This window comes from Telopea speciosissima, chromosome 9, assembly GCF_018873765.1.
Source record: "Telopea speciosissima isolate NSW1024214 ecotype Mountain lineage chromosome 9, Tspe_v1, whole genome shotgun sequence".
NCBI lineage: Eukaryota > Viridiplantae > Streptophyta > Magnoliopsida > Proteales > Proteaceae > Telopea > Telopea speciosissima.
In genome coordinates, this window is record NC_057924.1 from 60,513,870 (window position 1) to 60,537,489 (window position 23,620).

The 23,620-nt window shown below is 37.8% G+C and overlaps 1 protein-coding gene across 4 annotated transcripts; it reads right to left on the reverse strand.

Moving 5' to 3' along the window:
* Positions 1 to 1,148: 1,148 nt before the first annotated feature.
* On the reverse strand, positions 1,149 to 13,309 carry LOC122640536 (exocyst complex component EXO84C). Of its 4 annotated transcripts, XR_006329680.1 has the most exons (9): positions 13,079 to 13,309; positions 11,639 to 11,733; positions 7,852 to 8,896; positions 6,876 to 7,400; positions 5,823 to 6,011; positions 1,828 to 1,964; positions 1,519 to 1,751; positions 1,310 to 1,424; positions 1,149 to 1,175 (listed from the first exon to the last, which is right to left on the reverse strand). XR_006329680.1 is itself a non-coding variant. In XM_043833761.1 (8 exons), exons 1-8 carry the CDS (start codon positions 13,172 to 13,174, stop codon positions 1,411 to 1,413), a joined length of 2,334 nt encoding a protein of 777 aa, XP_043689696.1. In that variant the 5' UTR covers positions 13,175 to 13,309; the 3' UTR covers positions 1,149 to 1,410. The 4 variants fall into 4 exon arrangements, 2 of the variants coding, with proteins under 2 accessions (XP_043689696.1, XP_043689695.1); XR_006329679.1 differs by having other exon boundaries at positions 1,310 to 1,751; XM_043833761.1 differs by having other exon boundaries at positions 1,149 to 1,424.
* Between the last annotated feature and the right edge of the window lie 10,311 nt (positions 13,310 to 23,620).

The window sequence follows — 23,620 nt, forward strand, 5'->3', positions numbered from 1 at the left end:
TTTTCAGTGGCAAGAGACATCAAGGTGCTTAGCATGGGTCTTAGCCTCTGAGGGTTGAGACCCCAACAGAGACAAAGGCGAATTTAAAGTGTGGAGTTCTTCGGTGTAGCTGCGGTGTAGTCTTTTTTCCTTCTGTAGCATAGTGATTAAAATGATCACAGACCATTTATTACTTGGGTAAGTTATGTGTGGACCTTTGGATTTGACTTTATGATCATGGATAAAGATGTTGGGAGTCTCCTCATAAGGTTGCTCACATTGTGAGCTGTGCCCACGAGGATCTCATGCACTAGGTACACCATGGATAATAATACTTAAAAATTAGTATACAAATTTGGTTTTACCATTTTACCCTTCGGTAAATTTGTAAACATGTACCTAGAAGAAATAAGGATTGCTTATGCATACCCTATACTTGCTTTCCTATTTAAGTCTTCCCCCACCCTCCAAGTACCTTTCCATGTTGAGGGTCTGGTAAATAGTTATCTATTTGATAACCTTATCATCAGCTTGCTCTTTTAAGGGAAAAAAAATAATCCCACATGGCTGTGGAAGAGTGATGTGGTGAAAGTGTGAAATAACCACTGGATATCTGTATTTTTATTTGCTTCATTTCCTGTTCACTTCATTTCCTCAAGCTTTTCTAATAGAGGGGGGTGGACCCCACCCGGATAGTGTGTTAGGACAAAAGTAGGGTAGTCATTTTCGCCCACCTCTATTAGAGGAATTTAGGGAAATGGACCTGCTCAGGAAATGAAGCAAATCCTACGAAGTGTGAAATTTCTCCACAGGCGAACACTTCTCTATTGAATTCAACCATTTCCCTTCTATCTAAGTTGGGAAAAGGTGATCATTTTTGTGGATGAACTAGTCGAACCATGGTGCACCACAACGGTATGGAATTTTTTAAATGAAAAAAAAAAGGTCGTCAAGATGACTCAGGTGGGTCGGGCAATTCTACATTTCCAATAATGGCTTCCCTCACTTCTGGTTACTTGATGGATATTGTGATTAAATCACACTTGGAACAATATAAGATCTTTTGCAAGTCAGATCCATGTCTAGGACCAACCAAAACTAACCAGAAAAAGCTCAAGAGTTAAAAAATTAGTGAGAAGAGCAGTGAGACCTAAAGATGAAGCTGGCTGGCAGAGCAAAACTTTTACCTATATTTCCTATGGCAGCTGTAAATGAAACTTAGCTACTGTACAGGTTCATTGTGTATTGGGTAGACACCACAGGAAGTAGAAAACAAACAACATTAACTGAATTAGAATCACTCTAAATCAATTGTTAGCCCTAAAGCCACCCAAAATCCCACTGCGTAAACTTCAGGGTTGGAAAGAACTGGCCAATTTCCCACTTAACATGCTTAAATGCCATTCCCTGGTTTGCTGAATTGTATCTTGTTCAACCCTCAGGATCTGAAGTACATTGGGCTTTCACTCCCGTCCCACTTAACATGCTTCAGTGCCATAGCCTGGTTTGCTGAATTGTATCATGTTCAAGCATCGGGATCTGTGAAGTACATTGGGCTTTCAGTCTCATCCATATTTGCAGAAGCAAACGACTCAGATGATTCTACAGTTGAGGCGCAAGATATAGTGTCATCAGAATCAGAGATTTCTTCATCATGTATAATAATATGTTCTTCATTATTTTCTGACGATTCAGATCCAGAAGTCTCCTGCAGAAGCTTGTTTATTGACCCTTTTGCAGTATCGACAAACCACTCATCCTCAGGAAGAGCACTGCAACAAAACCAGTTTTAATTTGCAAAACAGAGGCCAGAAAATAAATTTTGAGCAGAATGAAAGAAATACATACCTTTGTGGATCTATACCTCTTGCAGAGAAGGTTCTTATTGCACGAGCAATTATAGCTGATGCAATTTGATGCACATGTCGAGATGGGTAACCCCCACGAACAGCAATCTCAACAATGAAGTGCATATCAAGAACTAACTGAGAAAAACAAAGTTTTATTAGAGGTCAAGGAAGATGAGGCAAAGGAAGTCAATATAGAGCGATAGCAGCTATCAGTTAATGTAACATGTGATTCCCAACAAAATTCATATTTTTGGTCTTGCTGGAAGTCCTAATATCAGAGATTAAAGGAATCACTAAAACCATACGTTATGTTGCATAGCTGCAATATGACTATATAATAATGATTTGACACATCTGATCTACAATTTCAATGAGTGGTACAAGGCGTAGCAGCACAAGAGATAGGGAGGCAGTGCATATCATGCAAGGTGAAAGTGGACAGTGGGATTTGATCTCAAGTCCAGGCAACAACAGGCCACGACATTGCCAACTGAACTAGCCAAGGATTAACACATCTAGCCACAGCGCCACCATAAGCAAGCAGACATCACACTTCATTCTGGGGCACAAATCCAGGCCCAAATCCAAATAAGCAGCACAAAGAATATCTTTTGCACTTCGGAATTATATACATTTCTGAGTCCTACATCCACTCTGCTCCTACAGCATTCCCTTCTACAATGCTTTGTATAATAAATCTTTCTCCTTTTTCCTTGATTACTAAATTTCCATACGTTGTTCCTTCAGAAGTCTTTTTCCCTTTTTTTAGGACCGAGTATCCCTTCACACACGGTGAAGAGAAATATCTTCAGCCAATGCCCATTGTGTTTCGATGGGTGAAGAGTTCACCCTGGGTACAGGAAAACTTTCCCCCTTTCTTTTTAATACTCACTAAAAGATAATAACTGTTCTTTCATTTATTCACACTAAAATACCACTCTTACAATGTATTTACGGTGTGCTCAGAGAAAACAAAGACATAACTGAAAGAAAGGAGGAAGCTGAGATATCCAATTAGAGTCAGCAAGCTAGATCTCATGGACAAGAAGATATTTACAGAGATTAGTTGGCATGCTTCTGAGGCACAGAAGATCTCTTTGAGTCTCAAGGACAACCCTGTTTGCATCCACAGAGTGGTGGTCAGATATGCCCATTAGGTCTGATTTTAGCTTCCATTAAACTGATTATTCAGTTACTTCTCCTACAAGCTAACACCCCCCCCCCCTTCCTCAAAAAAAAAAAAAAAAAAAAAAAAAAGTCCCTAGCCCCAATCCTATAAATCTTGTGAGAGTCGAGAAAGTTATGACCAAACTGTTGGATGGGTATCTATATGTGAAGGGAATCTTCTATTTTGAAGTTTGAGAAGGAAATGGAATAACTTCTGTCCACAAAATTTCTACATAATGCACCAAAAATTGTGTTTGCTTTTTGTGAACAACATAGTTTTGGTTTCTAGAACAAGAGAGCTAATTGCCAACTTAAAATAATTGAGAAATGCATAAAAAATAGAAGGCACAGAATATGTCAAAATGTAAATTTAATAAAAATGGAGGGTGCAAGAAGTATTTAGGATAGATAGTAGCATAGTTATCATGGTGACTAGGAGTTGGAGGGGTGCCTAGGCGACAAGGCACTTGCCTAGGCATGCAGTATATGACTATATGTAATATAGTAATGACAATTTTATATAATTATGCTTATAAGCAAACATAGAAGCCATATCAATACAATATGATATAATTATAATATTAATGACCTAATATTAGAACATCAATATATAATAAACAAAGTATAGGATATAATATAAGTATATTCATCGAAAAACAAAATATAAAAAAATCAAAGTAAGCTCATGAAGTGTCAACAAGGCATGCTGCCGCCTTTGATCCAAGAAAGAGCTTGGATGCCTAGGCGGTGCCTAGGGACGCCTTGAAAACTATGGATAGTAGAGAAATACTCGTGATAATTTTCGTTGTTAGGATCAATCATAAATAAAGGAGAAACTGAAGATGTTGCTTTTGAATTAGAGCAAGGAGGGTGAAGTGGAGAGGTGCTTCTGGAGTGTTAAGTGATAGGCACATCCCACTAAAGCTCAAAGGCAAATTCTACGAGATAGCTATAGCCTATAAGACCTGCAATTTTGTAAAGAGCTAAATGTTGGGTAACAAAGGAACAACTCATGAACAAATCATAGTTTCTAATACTGGATTGGAATATTGGATTATAGAATCCCAACAAGGTCTTTATTGAATCGATTTAGGATTTGAATCATGAATTGTAGGATTCATAACAATTCTCCGAAACAATAGGAAAAGCATACAAAATTACATGAAAATATCAGAAATCAAGAAATAACCAATAATCCACCTAATATAATGCACCAGGAATAACTCAAAACTATGTAATGAAGATTTGGAAACTCATACGGAATACAGTTCTCTTTGGGTTGTGAAGAACTCTAAAATCCAAAATTCTTGCACATAGAAAATCCAAGTAAAGAGGGTTTCTAAACCCTTAAACAAGTGTTGGGAGATTTTAAAGAAGAGCGCAACAACAACAAAAATGCAAAAAATGGTTTTTCACATGATCAAACATTTAAACTAAATCAACTATATTAGGAGCTCAGTTGTGATCCTAGGAATCACAAGAATCATCACATTCAAACAGATTCTGTCACTGAGTAAAATTGATATAGATTCAAAGTATTCTATTACAAAGCAACTCAACAGGGGTCTATGAGTCCTTCAAGCAGTGATTCACTTCGAATCGTGGGATTCATTGTCTGAATTGATGGGAGTTAATAAAGAAAAAAACAAAGAGTAGCTGAATGAAGAAAAATAAAATGAAAAATTTGAGGTAATTTAGAAGCTAAGGAGCATCATTTCGGTGTGGTGTGGCATTTGCACTCAGACCACATTGGGTGCAGTATTAAGGAGGATTGATATGATACAAACTAAAGTTCAATGACCAAGGATAGACTAAAGTAACTCGGGAAGAAATAGAGAAAAGATACAAACGGCTTTGGGTTGACAACAAACATGGGTTTAATACAGTTAAATAGTGAAACATGGTCTTTGTAGTTGATCCCATTTAGTTGCGAAAAGCTTAGTTGAGTTCCCCAAAAACTGCTCTAAAGCCTTTCATAATTGCAAAACAGAAAAATAACTGCTACTATTTACATCGTGCCTGGCCACATTCTAACCTTTCAAACACCATAAAATGACTAATAGTATGTGGATAAATTTTCATGCTTTCAGATTTCTAGATATTATTATTTCTTACCAAAGGCAAAGATAAAAGAGTGTTTCTCTTTTCAAAGTAAGATGAAAAAAGCATGAGCAAAAGAAGGCACAAACAGTACATTATGTTTTTTTTAGGGAGTGGGGAGGGAGAGGGGGATTTCAAAGGTATAAAATACATCTCTCTCTTGCCTACAAAATCTTCTCACACTTCGACGTTGAGGTGTGGGGTTATATGAAGATTCTATTCCATCTTATTGAAAAACCGACTATTCAACTAATAACTTTGAATTGATGGTAACAAGTGCTTCAACAGCACAACCATGGAATTGCCAAATAGAGCAGGAGGGCCACCCCCTTGGATGATTACCGGCAACAAGTTAGCCCACATCACTCTCCACTGACGTAGTTGGTTTTAGCTAAAATAAATAAGGTCAGACAACATGGTAAAATAAAATCTTCAAAAATGGTTGTGCATTAAACCTCTTAGGGGGGGGGGGGGAGGAGGAGGAGGTCTAATGATTGAAAATACTCAAGGAAGAGCTCAATACATTGCAGCCATGTGGTTGACAGGTGTAATCAAATTTGATGGGACAAATACAGAGGGTCACCTTTTTACCAATGCATAGATTGGCAAAATCTACTTCCCATGTGGCTCAAAATAGGTTACCATTGTAGAGAAGCTCCCTGGATAACCACGGAAGCATTTTCAACAACATAAATAATAATTTTGAATTTCTAAGACATGATATACCTGCTGCAACCCAAGTGGCTTGAGGGAAGCTGAACCATCCTCGAACACATCCCAGAACTCCTTCTCATCAGATAACCACATAACAACTGTCTCTGTCACCCTGGCTAGCAAAATCTTCTGTATCTTCTCTCTACCTAGTAATACATCACCAGCAACAGTTGCTAACTGCTGCAGCTTTCCGAATAGTGCCTGCAGTAAGTAATGGCACAAAATGTCATTATCTCTGTCACTTCAACCTGTACAGCAATCACCACGTGGGAACATGCTCAAAAAGGCGATCAAGGAAGCCAGCTGTATGATGCTGCATGTATGTTTTTAATGAAATAGAGAATCTGCTTCATATTAGAGCTGATTTGGGAGTACCTCTGATACATGATAAACTATGAGAAAGTCGTTTGAGGTATCATGGCCATGTTCAACGGAGGCCTTTGAATGCTCCAGTACGGAGGAGTGATTTGATTCAGGTTGAAGGAACTAAAAGAGCCAGAGGCAGACTTAAAATGGCCATAGGAGAAGTGGTGAGGAAAGACATGCATAGCTTAGGCCGTGTATCAAGTATGACCTCGAATAAAGCTGATTGGAGGGATTCATATAGCCGACCCCATTTAGTTGAGATAAGGCTAAGTTGTTGTTGTTGTTGATAAGCGAATCTGCTCAAGTCCACGGTGAAGGGTACAGAACTGTGTCCAAAAGGTATACATTCATGCATCATTTAATTTATGTTGTCATGAACGGGATACAATTTTGAATCCATATTCGAGAATCAACGATGATTTCCCTCAAGAAAATAATTGTTCGAAACTGGTATTTTAAATTTTGTTTGGATGTGTCAAGAATCATGTCTATTAAGCTGGCTGACACAGGGAAACTTACAAGAAATGGAGTTTCCTTGTTACAGCCTTACAAAGCCAAAGAAACAAATTTTGTGGTAAGTGGTAACAGGAAAAGCATCTGCCTCCAAGTCAGTCTGACCTCACTTTTTTTTTTTTTTTTTGGAACTACACATTGACCTCACTTGAAAATTTGAAAGGTTGAATAGAGAAAATACATCACCTGGAATGGCAGGGTAGGCAGTGCATCAGAGTCCCAGAACAAATCCTCTCCTTTACCATCTAAGTATATCCGTGCATCTAACCTTGTGTTCCCTTCTCTTGAATAGATGAAGTTCAAAACATATTGTCGGCAGAAATGATCTCTGAGCTTATCCAGTGAGTGCTGGAGATGGCGCCTCCAATCCTTAAATTCTATCGTATTACTCACAGAAAGCACTATGTTTTCAGCGGACCCACTTCCAGTTTCATTGTTTTCATTGGGTGTGCTCCAAATCCTCGATACAGCCATTGGTAACAGTTCATCAGCAACAGTAAATGCAGTTCCCAAAAGTGTTAGCTGTTCAGCATCTGTTTCAGCCCTGAAGTGAATCACCTCTCTCTGTTCCATGAGATGTTCATCTTCAGAGGGACCTGGTAGGGCTTTAATCAGAGCATCCACATATTTATCAAATAGCTGAGAGATTCTGGTTAAAACAGTTACTCCAAAATGCGAAATAACTGGCAGTGTTAGCTGTTCCACAATATCCTGTGAAAGAAAATGCACAATCCATGTAAAAATTATTGCGATACATTTTTGGCTGCAAGTCATCACGTCAGATTTCAATATAGAATTATAGAATTTGAACTGCTGAATCAAGACTAAATTTTTATGGAGATAAGGATGCCAGAGTATGATTGTGCTTAACTGCTTAATGAAGAAATAATCATGGGTTAATGTGATGTATGTGCTATCTTTAAAGTTGAAACATATTCCACATTGTGATACATTCACAAGTATACCACAACAAACAGGAACACCTATAAATATTTAATAAATGCACTTCAACTAATTGTCATTTTCTCAATGTTCCTACCAAATTTTAGCAGGATGAAAATTTCAGCAATAATAATGAATATAACATAGCAGAAGGATACAAAATTTGGATGTTTCATTGCTTACAAGATATGTCTTCAACAAAGAAAATAGGTGAACTCACATTTACTATGAACATCAATCTCATTCCACTTTCAGTAAGCAAATTATTTGAAGACGATGCGACAGCAGATAACGGAGATGCAAATTGAGGTGACAACGGAAATGTTTCATCATTTCCCACCAAATCAAGAACCATTCTTCTAGCTCGTCTGAAATTCATCTCAAAGACCTCTTCAACGTATGGGCGCAAAAGCACTAATAACAGCTTAGAAAGTTTCAATCCTTGAGACTCCAACATTGAGCAGTAACTTAGACTAGCCTGAACACAAATGCTTGCAGCACGGAGAGCAGAAGTTGTTTCAGATGAGGGAGCATTTTCCTTCACCAATCGCACAAAAGACTCAAGTTCCCACTCTGCCCATTGCACAACTCTATTGGTATATAAAGGATCATCACCAAATATTAAGCCAGATTCTTTTGTGGTCAGTGAGATTGCAGAAAACACAAGTTTAGACAATGTTGCAGAGCATGTTTCAGGGTAGATGGAACAAGAAGGCAGAAAAGCCTCAATGTTCTTTAGAAGGCGAGACCCAAAGGCTTTCAAAAATAGCTGATGCGCCAAAGGACCTTTCCCCAATTTTAACAAACCAGAAAAAGCTTTCTTCAGTTCAACAACACTAGCTGATGGTTGTTCAGTAATCTCTATAAGCTGATCCTCAAGCATTGCCTTCCTTTTCAGAAAAGCAGACTTATATGAAGAAGTTTTGTTAGATGAAGCATCCCCGGCACCATTGAGCTCTGGGCAGCTTCTTTCTTCTGACACTAGAGCTTCTACAGATTCTTCCAGTTTATGTTCAGCCATGAGAATGTCAAGATTCTCCAAAAAAGTCTGCTTCTGATCCTCCATTTCATTAGGCAAGGAATCCTGAACTTCTAAGACTTTCTGGTCTTGTTCTGATTCATTCATATCCTGGTTAGATTGGCTCCATTCTTCCAATTCACGGCAAACACCACTCATCAAATCCTGCACAAGAATACCTTGAGCAGATATATGCTTTTGTAGGTCAATCAGTTCTTGCTCCATTTCAACAACCTCTTCTGATATCCTGTAAATGGTTGTATATTAGTGAAGATACTTTTAAAAACTAACAGAAACAGTTTTGTACATAGGCACACATAAAAAAGAATCTATACATGTATACACCTCTGGACATCTTTATATGCCAAGTAGCAGATTGACTGGTACTCAAACTTTGTGGGCATGTTGGTGGCATCAGCCTCTGTTTATTAGGTAAATTTCAACCCAAAAGCATTACCCATGACACAAACGACGAGTCAAATTTTACTCCAAAAAGAAAGGGGGACCCAATACACAGTTTGTCCAATGGCTGAAATAGAAAGAAATAAAGTAGATGCTACATGGTTAAGATTGCCCATGACATGTGGGTAGTCCAAGGGTGCCCAAATATTTGACAATGGGTTCAACCAAACTAGTTTTCCACATGGCAAAAATAGTCTGTCTGAGTAGAGATTCCTCTCAATCTATGGCAATGAAGATAAGCTCTTGGTAAAAGAAAATGGAATTTGGATCTTTAAAAGTAAATAAGCAACAAAAGAAATTGGACACATCAAATTTGCAGAGCCTGAAGCAAGAAACACCTTTTCGCAGCATATCCTCAGCAGAAAATAAGAGATATAAAACAACAGTGTTAAAGCTCCTGCTCCAGTAATATTTTCTCTGGCTAATGCTTGGTAATGACCTCAAAATGGAGTTCCAAAAAAAAAAATCTTGGATAGGTCTTTAAATACATGAGGATCTTGTATTTTACTAATATACTCCCATAGATGCCTTTACATGATTTTTTTGAATTCAAAATCAGGAGGAAGTGCTAGAAGAGGATGCAAACCCAAAGCAACTACATGGCACTACATCCATATCACATTATTGCTTGAAAGCACTAAAGCATATTAGAGATGCGAGGTAACTTGGAATAGAAGTTGACTAAAATATAAAGCTCACCAAAAACCTATTGAAGGAGATGAAAGCAAAACACAAAATAGATAGATAAAATAAAATAAATAAAAAAACGGAATAAGACTCCCTGACCTCAAACTAATCCAACCAAAATGTATAAAATTCCTCATTCTGACCTCATATTCTCTACAAAAAAAGTAGAAAAAACTACAAATGGACAACTGAGCAGAAATGATCAGAGGATTACTATACTGCTCCTAATCAAATTAAATCTGCCTCCAAGAGATGGTAGTGCTTTCTTCTCTATAGGATTCATATAGATAAGAACTAATTTGACCCATCTTGCACCAATTTGGTATCAAATAACATTATACACTAAAAACTCAACATATAGACACACATCCATTAGAAATTATGTTTTTCCTGTAAGCAATCATCTGTGAGAGAGAGAGAGAGAGATGTTTCGTTTTGCTTTTGTAAGAGAGGGAAACATTGAGAGGGTGATGGAGGAATGGAAAGCGATCGCCCGCAGGAAAAAGGGTGAACTTGAAGAAGAAAGGTAACATTAGTTATCTTTCTTCTTCAAGTTCACCCTTTTTCCTGCGGGCGATCGCTTTCCATTCCTCCATCACCCTCTCAATGTTTCCCTCTCTTACAAAAGCAAAACGAAACATCTCTCTCTCTCTCTCTCTCTCTCTCTCTCTCTCTATATATATATATATATATATATATATATATATATTCCTGTAAGTAATCTTCTGTGTAACATTAGTTATCTTTCTTCTTCAAGTTCACCCTTTTTCCTGCGGGCGATCGCTTTCCAGTCCTCCATCACCCTCTCAATGTTTCCCTCTCTTATAAAAGCAAAACGAAACATCTATATATATATATATATATATATATATATATATATATATATATACACACACACACACTCACACATCAACTCGGTTTCGAGCCTGACCGAAACCAGGCTCGAAACCGAGACCTCGAACCTTGGGTCTACTGTGGCTGATAATTGCTCTACTTCAGGTTTCTCCTAATTCAAATTTCTTTTTCTTAGGTTTCCATAATTTTCTCCCTCCAACCCTATAGATTTCCTTTACCCTCTCCTAAGCAACATAGGCCCCACATTATTTCCTTCTAAACAGCAATATAAACTCCTCTGTTTATTAATTACAAAAGTCTATAACCTTATGGGTTATATAGGTTATTCAGTTCTCAAAATTTTTTTTTTTCTCTTTTTATGGGTGGAAGGGATGTTGGAACCGATGCTAATTTATGTTACAAGGCCTCTTCCAACTGTACAAGTACCCCATGTCAAACATATATAACTTTCAAAAACCCAGCCTGGGTGGGGGTAGACTTCTGGATTAACTCTTCTTGTCCTTCCCTTATACAATTTAAATTATATATCAATACCATTCGCTACTGAAAATTTTAAGGTGGAAGAAGTGACACCCTTAGGGTCACTGACCTTCTGCATAGGCAAAACTCATTCTTAACACGAACACTATCACATGAACTTAATTTTCTTCTATATTTTTCAAACATCAATCCTAGTCTAACCCCCCCCCCCTTTTTTTTTTTCTAATCATAAACAACCCAAAAATGTATTGAGCAAGGAAAAATATGAATGCTTATGAATTAACAGAAGATATAGGCCCAAATAGAGTTGAATGGTAGAACATGACTCATGTAGCCAAACCCAAGTAGGTCAGATAAGGCTCTATTGGGTTGAGTTGTGCTCCATTGATGCACCAAAACTGTCCCAGGCTTAACAGTAAAACCACGAAGATTTTTTTTCTTGATAAATAACCACATGAAATTTGTAGGTGATTAATGGTGAAGAGAAAACTACAACAATTATTACCTGAGGAAAGCTGAATACTTCGATTGCATATTGCCACATAAATTGTCCACCGCATCCTTTAGGTCCAAGAGTTCACAGCATATTTTTCTGATCCCCTGCATAAACATGGATACTTATAATTTTAAGACTCTAGCTAATTAGCTATCATTCTAAAATATGAGAAGGATCAGTTATGAAATGCAGTTAATGATTACCAAATAAATAAATTCAGGTCAAAACCTTGTATAAATTGAAATAAGATGGATCTGAACATTATACAATTGTTTCAAAACAAAACAGAGAACCAAAAGCCAAATGGTATCTGAATGCAATTTCCAGAAATGTACTTAGATTCTTAAAAGCATAAATCCAAACTTCTGCAAGAACCGACACATATTATATTTGTTCCTCAACATGTTGTGCATTCAGGTGACGGAAAAATATCACCTCAATTTGCCTGCCCGTCAATTTCCGCAATTCCCTCTAATAGAGTGAGGAGAGCCCCACCCCGGGTAGTGTGTTCGGGCAGGGGATATGGTGGTCATTTCTGCCCTCCTATTAGATGGAATTGAGGAAATTGAGGGGTAGGCAAATTGAGGGGATAAAGATCCTTCAGGTGACAGTACTAGGGCAAGGGATCTCTACTTTGCATATATGTTTCCTGCCACGTGGCAGGTTAGATGCAGCTGAAATTTTGTGGATAGGTAGATCACAAATCCCCTGCTCACGGGTCAAGTTTCAGCCCAAATGGAGTTGGCCAAGTGGCAACAGAGCTTTTGAAAAATATAAGAGGGTGTATAACAATATGTGAACGGCTCAAAAATACAAGGATGCATGGCCATACATGACATGGTACACAATTGAATTTTATTCCAAAATTTGACAGGCGGACAATCCATGAATTTCCTAGATATCCCACTGTTGAAATTGCCACGTCACTCTTCATGTGGCACAAATAAGTGTGCAGAGTAGAAAATTCGCCATTTTGTAGAATAGAAAACCTTTCACCTCCAGAATAAAATATGCACTTCAAACACAAAACTGAAATAAAGCAGCAAACCCATTTAAGGAAACAGAAGTTCATCACATTCTTCCATGAAAAATCTTATCTTAAGTAAATTCTCCTGAAGTACACATTTGAATTGACATTCATGGTAAAATATACATCAGCATATAAGTAAATCTAAAGAACCACGCCTACAATGCTGCCTAAGTGACAAGCAAAAACCATATAAGACGACGAGATTCCACAGATTGAACTTGAAACCGACAAAACCCTACAGGAACAACTCAGAGAAAACATATTAAAAATAATGTTGTCAAAGTATCATCTCTCCACCGATTCAGCTTGAACTAGATAGGATCCATACTGGAAAAGGGAATTCCTTCAGAGATTTAGCTCGAAGATAAGTGTGTTCAAACCAGTTCAATAGAATTTGGGGGGGGGGGGGGAAAAAGAACCTTTTCAGTGTTGGATTGATAAATGGCGTCGATCTTCGATTGTGGAGTGATCCACTCATGAGCTGGGAAGTCGTCGTCCTCTTCGCTGCTCTCCATTTCCCACCTTCCTCGTCTGACGAGTAACGCCTTCTGCTTCTTCTTCTTCTGCTTCTGTTTCTTCGTTCACACCGCGAAGCTGAGTAAGGAGAGGAGTCCAAAGGATGCCATTGTAGCCTTGTAGCTGTACGCCTGTGCCATTGTGTGGGATGGGATCTTTTAATCCTAATTCCGAATAGAGGTTTGGAGTTTTGACGAACTAATTTTGAAAAGTGTGCACGGCTCTTTTGTAAAAAGACTAAAACTACTTAATGTTACTATTTATTTACGCATGTATCCTCAAGATTTGACATTTTTTTTTTTCAACCATAGTTGGGTCATGCACGTGAGCCAGTTTTTTTTTTTTTTTTTTTTTTTGGGTAAAAACACGTGAGGTAGCTAACTCCCCAATTTGAATCCTCTACTGCCGAGCTGCCCAGCAAGACTGTGTTGTGTAGACACAGCAAGGCGGGAAGTGAACCCCTTACTCCTCCAAACGTATCAGAGGGTGGGAAGAACATTACAACGTTAAACCTCCGTTTGTTCCATGTAAAATGATAGAAAAATAAATTTTTTTTCCTCCAAAGATGATTTGGCAAAAGGTTTCATGCACGACTAGGCCTAATTTCCATATCTTCCAAGAATGGATTGGAGAAAGGCTGATTTGAGATAATTGCATGCATGCAATGTCTTTGCCAACCACAATCGTGTCTGCAATCATTGGATGGGGATGAGGGACCATGTATTATATATGATCATACTCATCCAACGGTTGAAAGCACAATCGTACGAAAATTCCCCCCATATGATATTTTTACTATATAATTTAAGGCGAAAGTTTTTTGTGCAAAGTTGTGCAAACAGCTTCATGGCATTGAATGGGCATAAATGCTCGGTCGAAATAGCTAAACCTCTCCCCCTTCTGACGCATCGTCGTCCAATGGAGAAAAACGGTCATGCACAAAAACCTTCCTCTTATATTAATGGAATAAACAATGCCACCCGGTCACGTAGCGGGGAGTGTACCTGCACCTAGACACACACGCAAAATGATCGACGCACCCCCTGGACGCCGGCCATTTCGCGCATGGCTGTGTCTGGGCGCAGGTACACGCCACACTACGCGATCGGGTGGCGTTCATCTTCCATTAAAATCTTACTACTGAAATCCAATCATTTATCCTTCCATATCTATCCATGCATCCTTTGGTAGTCCTAGGCACCATCTAGATCGGTCAACTCCAAGTAGTCTGAAGCTTGAATATAAGCAAAAAACCTTGGGATCTACCTATCCATAAAATTTCAGCACCATTTGAACTGCTATGCAATAGAACTAACTATCTATCCTGCAGCACCAATGTCCAATGTTGCTTAAGTTATTGACCATAAAATTGCTTCTTTTTTTTATAATAAAATAAAAGAAACCCCCTCTATCGCATGTATTTATGATACAATTTTTGGCTGTTTTGGGAGGCCACACTTGACTCCTTTAGAGGAAAGTCTAGTCTACTAAGGAGGTAATTTGGGTAGGAAACTCACTTTGTGTATTTGCAATTCAAATTTTAGGTATCAGTAATCGAACTACAGACATAACTTTTACTATTTTTAAAAACCAACTATGCTTAGAAATAGTTTGCAACCTTGCGATCTATGCGCAAAGCAATTAGGTTGTACTTTTTCTTTGTTTCAATTGTTTTATTTTCATCAAAAAAAATAATAATAAGAAAGGCAAAAGATTTTGTGCATAGTTGCAAAATCTTGTCCCCCCTTCTCATAAGAAGGGACCAAAAAAGACAAATCCCCCCTATTTAACCTCCCCCTAATAATAATAAAGTTGAAGACAAATTTTGACTCTTGATTCATGGTAACGAAAAGCCACATTACACCATTAATATATGATTCATTAGGGATAGGTTGTGAAGAGAATGTCATTAAATCTTGTTGTATTTTAAAGTTTTCAAAATGAATTTTAAATTTAAAAGACCTCCTCTTTTGTTTAGTTTCATTCCCCAAAAGTGTGTGCACATTTTCATGCATGGTTTTCATCTCTTGGTCAATTGGCCTGGGTAGGCGGTCGACCGCTTAGTAGATCAGCATGTGTCGTTCGATGTTTCCCAAGAGCATCATTTCTCAGTCATATGACCATTAGGAGAAGCCGGTCGACTACCAATGGTCAAGTATTAAAATATTAATGCTGCAATCAGCTCTTTTGGGGTGTTCTGAATGAGAGTGTCCAGGGGACACTTTCCCTCTATTTATCAATAATGAAAATGACTATTGAGAAGAATCTAGAAATGCTCTTTTGCTCTCTTCCTTACTCTTTGATTGAGTTTACTTTATTTCAAGGAGTTTTGTGTACATTCCTAGAAGTTTCCTTTTATTATTGATTGAGCACAACCTGAATGTGTTTTAACGTGGCCCAGTATGTAAGCGCAACGACTATTGGATGGTCTGCAAAACTGTCTTATCTTAAAATCTAATTCGTAAGAATCTGGTTTTGCACCATAGGGGGATGTCTATAGTTTTAAAGAGAGTGACAGGTGGCACGATTCAGCGCCTTCGATTCCTTAAGTTTCTTCATATGTTTTCAAGTTTTTGATGTCGTGTATGGTGTTTGAGTTTGACATTATCAACTGCAATTTGTCTATGATCCAAATAAGTATTTTACTCCTCTTGCATGTATGCTTTAGATGAACATTTCCAAATGATACATCCAAGATTCACCGGACCAATCAGCGGCTGCCACGTGTCACCGAGCGACCCGCTCCAAAACCAAGGAGAACCAACCGGGGGTCCCACCCGAGCGCGGCCAGCACCCAGGAGCGGCCTGCACCCAGGAGCAGCCTGCACTCAGGCGTGGCCTCACCTAGGCGCAACCACACCCAGGCGCGGCCTCTCACCCAGGCCCGGCATCGTGGACGCAGACGTGATGTACACGGACACCAGGGCTACTCGTCTATGACCCAATCGTGTCAGTATAGACTCATGTCACCACCAGGACTCTAGGCCACCGCTTAGAAGTCACATCACCCAGACGGATTCAAGCACCAATGACGTTATCACCACACGCGGGTATCTATCCACCAAGGATCTTGATACCACCAGGACACTCCCTCCCGCGGGGAGATGGCCAATCAGGATAGAGGCCCATTACCCAGGGCCTCTATCCACTCAACGGCACAATCGCCATCAAACTGGGACTCTCCACACCGCCATACACTACTATAAAAGGCAAGGTACACAACCCCATTGGGGGACAGCTAAACTCATATTGAATAATCACTATTCATCTATTTGCTCAGGAGATCTAACTTTGGTATCGGAGAGCCCTAGGCCGGAACCACACTGGTTCTCTCTGTTGACCCCTTGGTCCACTTGCAGGTGACAGCACTCGCAGGACCGCTCGACGATTTCTTGACGCAACACCAACAATTTCTTAAAATTATAAAATTACTTGATTATTTGCAATCCTGATTACCAAATGACAAACCTGTTTAAGGAGAGTGTTTCTCCCTTTTATTAAACACATAACATATATGTGGGTATGTGGTTTTCGTGTTGAATAGTAAGAATGAAAGATATGAATTTTAGTTTTGATTCTTTTTCTATTTCCACTTCACACCATAGTTGGAAAACCAGGTTTTGACTCAGGCGAGTCGAGTCAAAAAATCAAAAAACCTTGTCAAGAGTCATAGAGACTCATCAGGCTTAAAAAATGACTAGAATTGGTCTTGGTCCGTCTGATTTCCGTTGAATCGGTAATTTTGTCCAAGTTAAAAATAGATCACCGAGTTGAGTCCTTTATCTTCCCCTTTGGTTCTTCCATTATTACCTATGCTCCAGCTATCCTTTCTTCCTCCTTTGTTTCTCCATTTCTACCTCCATGAATATGTCCATTACAACAATCCAAGGTCATCATCTCTAAGTCTAATCAAGTTCTAAGATTAATTATAAATTTCTTCAAAGTCCAATGATGTGCTTAGCAGGAAAGACCAAAGTAGATCTTCAAGGCTCGTGTTGTTTTCTCAGTCGCCGGAGCTATTACACTTTACTTTTGAAGCTTCATCGTTTCTAAAACCAAGAGATTTAGACAAGAGTTTTCAAATTCCATGATTGGAAATTTCAGAGAGAGAGAGAGGTGCTAGGTTTTTGAAGATTTGCAAGGAAACCATGCCTTTGATCTCATCGCCTCCCAATCTTCTCATCTTGCTTTTCGATCGTTTCCGATGCCGACTTGGTGTCCTCTCTTCCTGACTGTGTAACCATTCAAAACAACAAAAAAACCATTACCTTCCATATTATTATATAAGCAAGAGATCGTTGCTTGGTCATGTAGCCCTTGCACTAGCACGAGACCCAATGAGAACACATTTTAGAGCATCAACAGGAAAGAAAACAACAAGTGATCAGTGGTGGCAGGAACTAATTAAAAATAAAAAAGTAAACTGTGAAACGAGGAAAAATGGGGTAGGAACTATTAATTGTAAAATAACATGACTCGTTTTGACTCGAAGTGACTCGACTGAGTCAGCATTTTTTAGAAGTTAAGTCGAGTTGAAATATCTTGTTTTCCAATTATGCTTCACAATTAACCTTGATAAAGAACAAAAAGAAATGGTGGCATTTTGTGGCTATTTAAAATGTAATGATATAGACACTTTTTTTTAATTGTCTTTGGAAGGAAAGAAGTATTGTTTTTAAACTCTCTTGGTTTAAGTGTATTTGGAAAAAAAGTGAGGAGATCGATTGTGGCATATATTCTTACCCAAAAAAAAGTTTTGGCATATATTTAGTAGGGCTGTAAACGGATTGGATTCGGCTCAGATAGTGCTATATCCGCATCCGCATCCGCATCCGCATCCTGTTAGCTATTGGACGGATTTGGATAGTGCTAAACGGATTCGGATACAGACACGGATACGGATCGGATATTTTATCCGTTTACATATAAATATAGCTTTTCGGATAGCTATAGCCTATCCGTATCCGCATCCGTTTAGCTTTCGGACGGATTCAGATAGTGCTAAATGGATACCAACACGAATACAGAAACGGATTTCAGCTATTCATTTACACCCCTAATATTTAGTCATGAGACAGTGCTACTGCGCCATTCACTCATTTACCATTGGTCACATCTTTTATAATAGGTTCTAATTTCAGAAAGTGTTTTTTCCATTAAAAGTTGTGACTTTTGTTTTGATTCATGACTATTAAGTTATAGCCATATTAGTTGGACACTTGGACCCTTTGTAGTTTTAAATTTTAATGGTTAATTTAAAAAGGGAGAAAGTTCTTTGTGGGCGACTATGTGCCCTACGCCCAAACACTGAGGGGGTGAAATGATTGCCTCGCCCCATGAATGGCAGTAATGGTCGGCTACATGATGTCATTGTGTACGCTTCCATTGGCCCTTATGTACGCATAGGGGCCATGCTCCCCCACAAAAAACTCTTTCCCTTAAAAAAAAAGAATTTCAAAAAAATTAGGCACCGTATTTCTAAATGTGTCTCTTTAGGACTCAAGTTTATTTTAAAAGGTTGTGCCCTTTAACATTTCAAATTTGACTTCAAAAATAGTCTCTTCAGTTTTTTTGGAAGGGTGCCTTGAGGGGGGGGGGGGTGTCACTAAGAGTGATCCCCCCATGAGTTGGCTGATTTTTGTTTTTGCTCCCAAGCATTTATATAGTTTATTTGCTCCAAACTCTCTCTCTCTCTCTCTCTCTTGTCTAACTTTTGTGAGTTTAAATTGAGTATTGAGCACTACCTAGTCTACCATTGTGGCCCTCAAGTCATGTGCAAAGACTCTTGGGTTATATCTTGGGAGATTGGTTTGCAAGTAAACCCGATTTGCACCTATAGGGGCAAATACAATCTTAAGGAGAGTGACCTATTGGCATGCCTCGGTTTTGTTATTGCTTTTACCATTAACGTACATGATCGTGATCCAAATATCGACTCTCCAAGTATAACATTATTTAAAGAATTATTTGCCATAAGATAAGTCTTACATTATTCCTATAGAAGTTCTAAATCGTACAACTTTTCAAGTTGTTGGGCTTTAATTGATTCTATTTAACTATTACTCAATTTAATTGGGAGTTCTGAATGGGCCAAACCACTTTATGTATGGACCTTATGGAAAGCATCAGCCCAACTATGGGATAAGTGTAGTAATCCTATTTTAGTTTTGGGTCAATATGGACTATGGTATTGGATTATATTTAAGGCCCAGTTTTGTACTGATTCTTTGTGCAGGACACAAGGTTGATGATCATTAGTAGTCATGGTATATGTTTTGAGATATACTTTTATCAATATGCAATAAAAAAATATTCTTTTATTATCATGAGAGAAGATTCTATTGAAGTGTCAGGGTTTTTATTCTCTGAAATGATGAAAATATATGATTTGGTAAAACCCAAAGTTGTGGAAGTATTTTTAGGAATGCAAATTATTGCATGTTGTCTTTGTTCAAAGAGATGCATGAATTTAAGTGTACTAATTTAAATCTCTGCTTAGAAGGCTATAGAATAGAATCTAAAAGATGAGCTTAGATTCGATTACAGAAATTAGTTATATGTTTTTTGACAAAAAAATAAATTTTGACTACTAAGGGAAGTATACACATATTTGATGGTAGAACGATTTCATGAAAACCCATTAAACCAATCTATGATAAGTAGGATGCTATCGCGAAGGTTAGATACAATATAATGGAAAGAGAAGCAATATAAATTCTTTCATTGGAGGGTCTATTGGAGGGCAAAGATCCATATAGTAGACCTCATTTAGTTGAGATTCTCCTGATTTGCTGGGTTATGTTTCTTTCTTGTACTTTCATCTTTCGGCTCCGTTAGATTGCAAGGGGAATTAAAAGGAAAGGAAGGGAAAATTTTTAAATTTAAAAAAGAAGCTTTTGTAATTATTACCCCATGTGATTGTGTAAATTACTTAAATATCTTGCCATATTTAGTAATGATACGTTTTACATGTAATTTTTATTTTACATTTTAAACTAAAGAGAATTAGATGCAAAGTAAAGTGGAATTTAATAACCAAATATAGAATGATTTGGAATTAGTAATATTATCACATGGGGTAATGATTACAAAAGTTTCTTTTTTAAATATGAAAATTTCACTTACCTTCCCTTCTATTCCCCTTGCAACCAAAAGGAGCCTTCATCTTTCATTTGACATTTTTCATTTTTCATTTCTCATCTTATTTTTTTTGTAGGCCTTAATTTTTATAAGCCTCAATTTTCCCTATTTTATTTGTTCGAATCCATGTAATCAATCCCATTAAGTTGGGATAAAGCTGAGTTTGTTGTTGTTGTTAGTGTTGTAGAAGCAATATACATTCCTAGACATAAAACTGTGAGGGGATACATAAATGATACCATTGTTATTGGTTATATAAAGTTGGGAGAGGAATGTCCAAGGTTATGTATATGTGTTTCATCCAAGGAATGAGCTAAAGGTTCGTGACATTAATCATGCGATAGATATCCAACTTATGTGAGAGGAAGTCCCCAAAATTAGGTTCAAAGGTTAAAATGAAATCATCAAATGACTTGTTATGTAAAATTATTGTTTGCTCATTCTGGCTAAATGATAAAATACTACTCACCACAATGAAAGAAGGATCGGTCTTAGAATTCTCAATCAACTAAATGCTTATGAAATGTGAGGTTATATTAACTATGATACACACTATAGGGTGACCTAAGTGGATGTAAGAAGTAAAACCACTTTCAATAAGAGTTTTAAAGGGTGAAGTCTTGAAACATTCTGTTATGTATGTCTTGAATTCTTGGACCCGTCTAGAAGAATGATCCGCTCCGATATTTTTGGTGGCGACCCAAATGGTACGATACAACCCAATCCGATGGAGGAGTATTTATATTATTTACCCGCTTTATTGTAAAGTAGTGAGATTTGGGGTTTTTCGTTTTAGGGTTTCAGGGAGAGAGCAGCAGCACTGTTGAGTGTTTTTGAGGGTTCTCCATTGTAACTTTCTGCGATTTACATAGTGAAACAGCTGTGCCTTCGTCTATGGACGTAGCATACCATACTGGTGTGTGAACCACATTAAATCTCTGTGTCGTCTTGCTTTGTTTTTGTTTATTTTCATGTTTTGATTGGTGTTTGCTCTAACACATCCATATAGTGAGATAAGGACAAAACAAAAAAAAAATGTCTATATCATCAAAAGAGACACAAATAAGGTCCCAAATAAGTGCGGCCCTTTGGGTCCATTGATGGCCACGTCGTGGGTCTCTTGTCTGGTCTCATGGTGGGCCTTGCATAAAGAAAATTCTGAAGGCGTTAATGTCTCAATCTCCTTTATGTCTTGCTATGGGTTGAGAGTGAAATCCATTGATATCACATTAAGCACGTGCATTTCTTACCTGAAAGGTAAAAGCATTCCATTCGTGATATGGGACTTTAAATTAATTGAGTCCATAAAGTAAATTCTTGGATCGGTTTGGGAGTTGAACCCTAGATTGAACATGTTGGTCTGACCAGTGGATTGATCTTGACAAGTAGGGGATGACGATGGGTCTGGTATGATCCTTGCCGGTTTAGTGTTAATAAGGGTTATTAGATAATTTTGTAGGGGTGTCAATGGGCTGGTTCGGGCCGGTTTTGGTTCAGGCTTTTCGGTTTCGGTGTGACTTTTATAGAAATCGAAACCAAACCATTAAGAAATATTCAGTTTCGGTGCGGTTTCGGTTTCGGGGCGGTTTGGTTTCGTGTCGATTTCGGTTTATGATAACGGGTTGATATCCGAATTTTATATAACTAGTAAGGTCCGGTTAGTGCTAATTTTTCTTCTCTTTCTCTTTTAAGTACATAAAATATTTCAAATACAATGCATCTTTGTATCCTATGTCCTATGGCCTATGGATACAATTGGTTGGGTAATCACTAACAAAGGATATGAGATAAAGTGAGAAACTATCACAACACATTTAGGGGACAATGGGGCATTAGGCATTTACTGATTTACTCATTTATCGAGTTAGGTAGGTTCGGGCCTAACGGTTCAGGCTACCGGTGCACCGTCGGGCTAGCCCAAACGAAACCAAACTGTTTGCCTTTCTGGATCCACAAACCGAACCGAACCATTAAGAGTTCGGCCCGGTGTGGTCCGGGCTGGTTCGGGCTGGTTCGGGTTGGGTATTGACACCCCTATAATTTTGTATATAGAATAACCTTGGATTACCTGCTCTACCACATTGGTTCTTGTCGTAGTTACCTTGTAAAATGAGTGAATCCTTTGAAAGGGTAAGTTAGCGCAATTGGTAAGGGTCCCAACTGGTTTTACTGAGGTCTTGGGACAAGTTAGTTTTGAATTTAGTACCTAATATAAAGAAGGGGAGAAAGAATACCATCTGGTCATGTCAAACACACCGCCCCTGCACCTTGACACAGGGGTACGCAAAATGATTTTTACACCTTGGTCATTTTGGGGTTCCAGTGGATATGGCAATCATTTCACGTGCCCCTGTGTCAAGGCACAGGGGTGGCGTGGACTGTGCGACGGGGTGGTGTTCTCTTTCCCACAAAGAAGTTAGTAAGCCATATATCGTATATTAAAAGAGTCTCGAATAGAATTGGAGAAAACCATACGCACAAAAATATATAATGATTTAATTTGGTTCAACCATCGAGTCCAACCCTCACACAACCAAAACATTGTAACCTTTTTTTTTTTTTTGCTCTCTTAATACAATATATATTTTTTTCTTTCAAAGAGGGTAAATTTGTCATTTCAAATATATAAAAAAAAGTATGCGACACAATGTCTATTCTTGAAAATAATCTAATTGTAAATCACTTTCAAATAATTTTGAAAATCTTTTTTAAGCCTTGACTTAAAGATCTCTTGGCAATAAGATAAAGAAAAATAAAATAAAAAAGGTTACATGTTCAATGGTAAGTCACTTTCAAATAATATTAATTGGTTTTTTAGAATTGAGTTAAATATATTTTAAGAATAAGATAAGGAACAATTAAGGAAAGGTTACATGTTCTAAATACACCTGTGAAGGTATCGGTTAAACAATCCCTTTGCTTGTACTTGCGAGGAGTGTCTGAATGACACCTCTATGGCTTTATAGGTGTGTTTAGAACTTGACAATTAACATATCTTTTTAATTGCCCGTTATCTTATTCTTAAAAGTTATTTAATATAATATTTAATATAAAGGTAAAAAAGGATTTTCAAAAAATTGAAAGTCATTTCAATCTATCATTTAATGCACTTTTCATGTGAAACCACAATATGTATCCTCGTTAAAAAAATGTTTAATACTAAAAAGACAAAAAAGTAAGATTACAAAACTATATTAAAGAGGAAAATGAGATGTCAGTCTTAGGAAACTGATCGGACCTAGCCCGTTCAAAATTTAAGTTATACTTTTATCCCAATATTATACACTAGTATGGTGACAAATAAA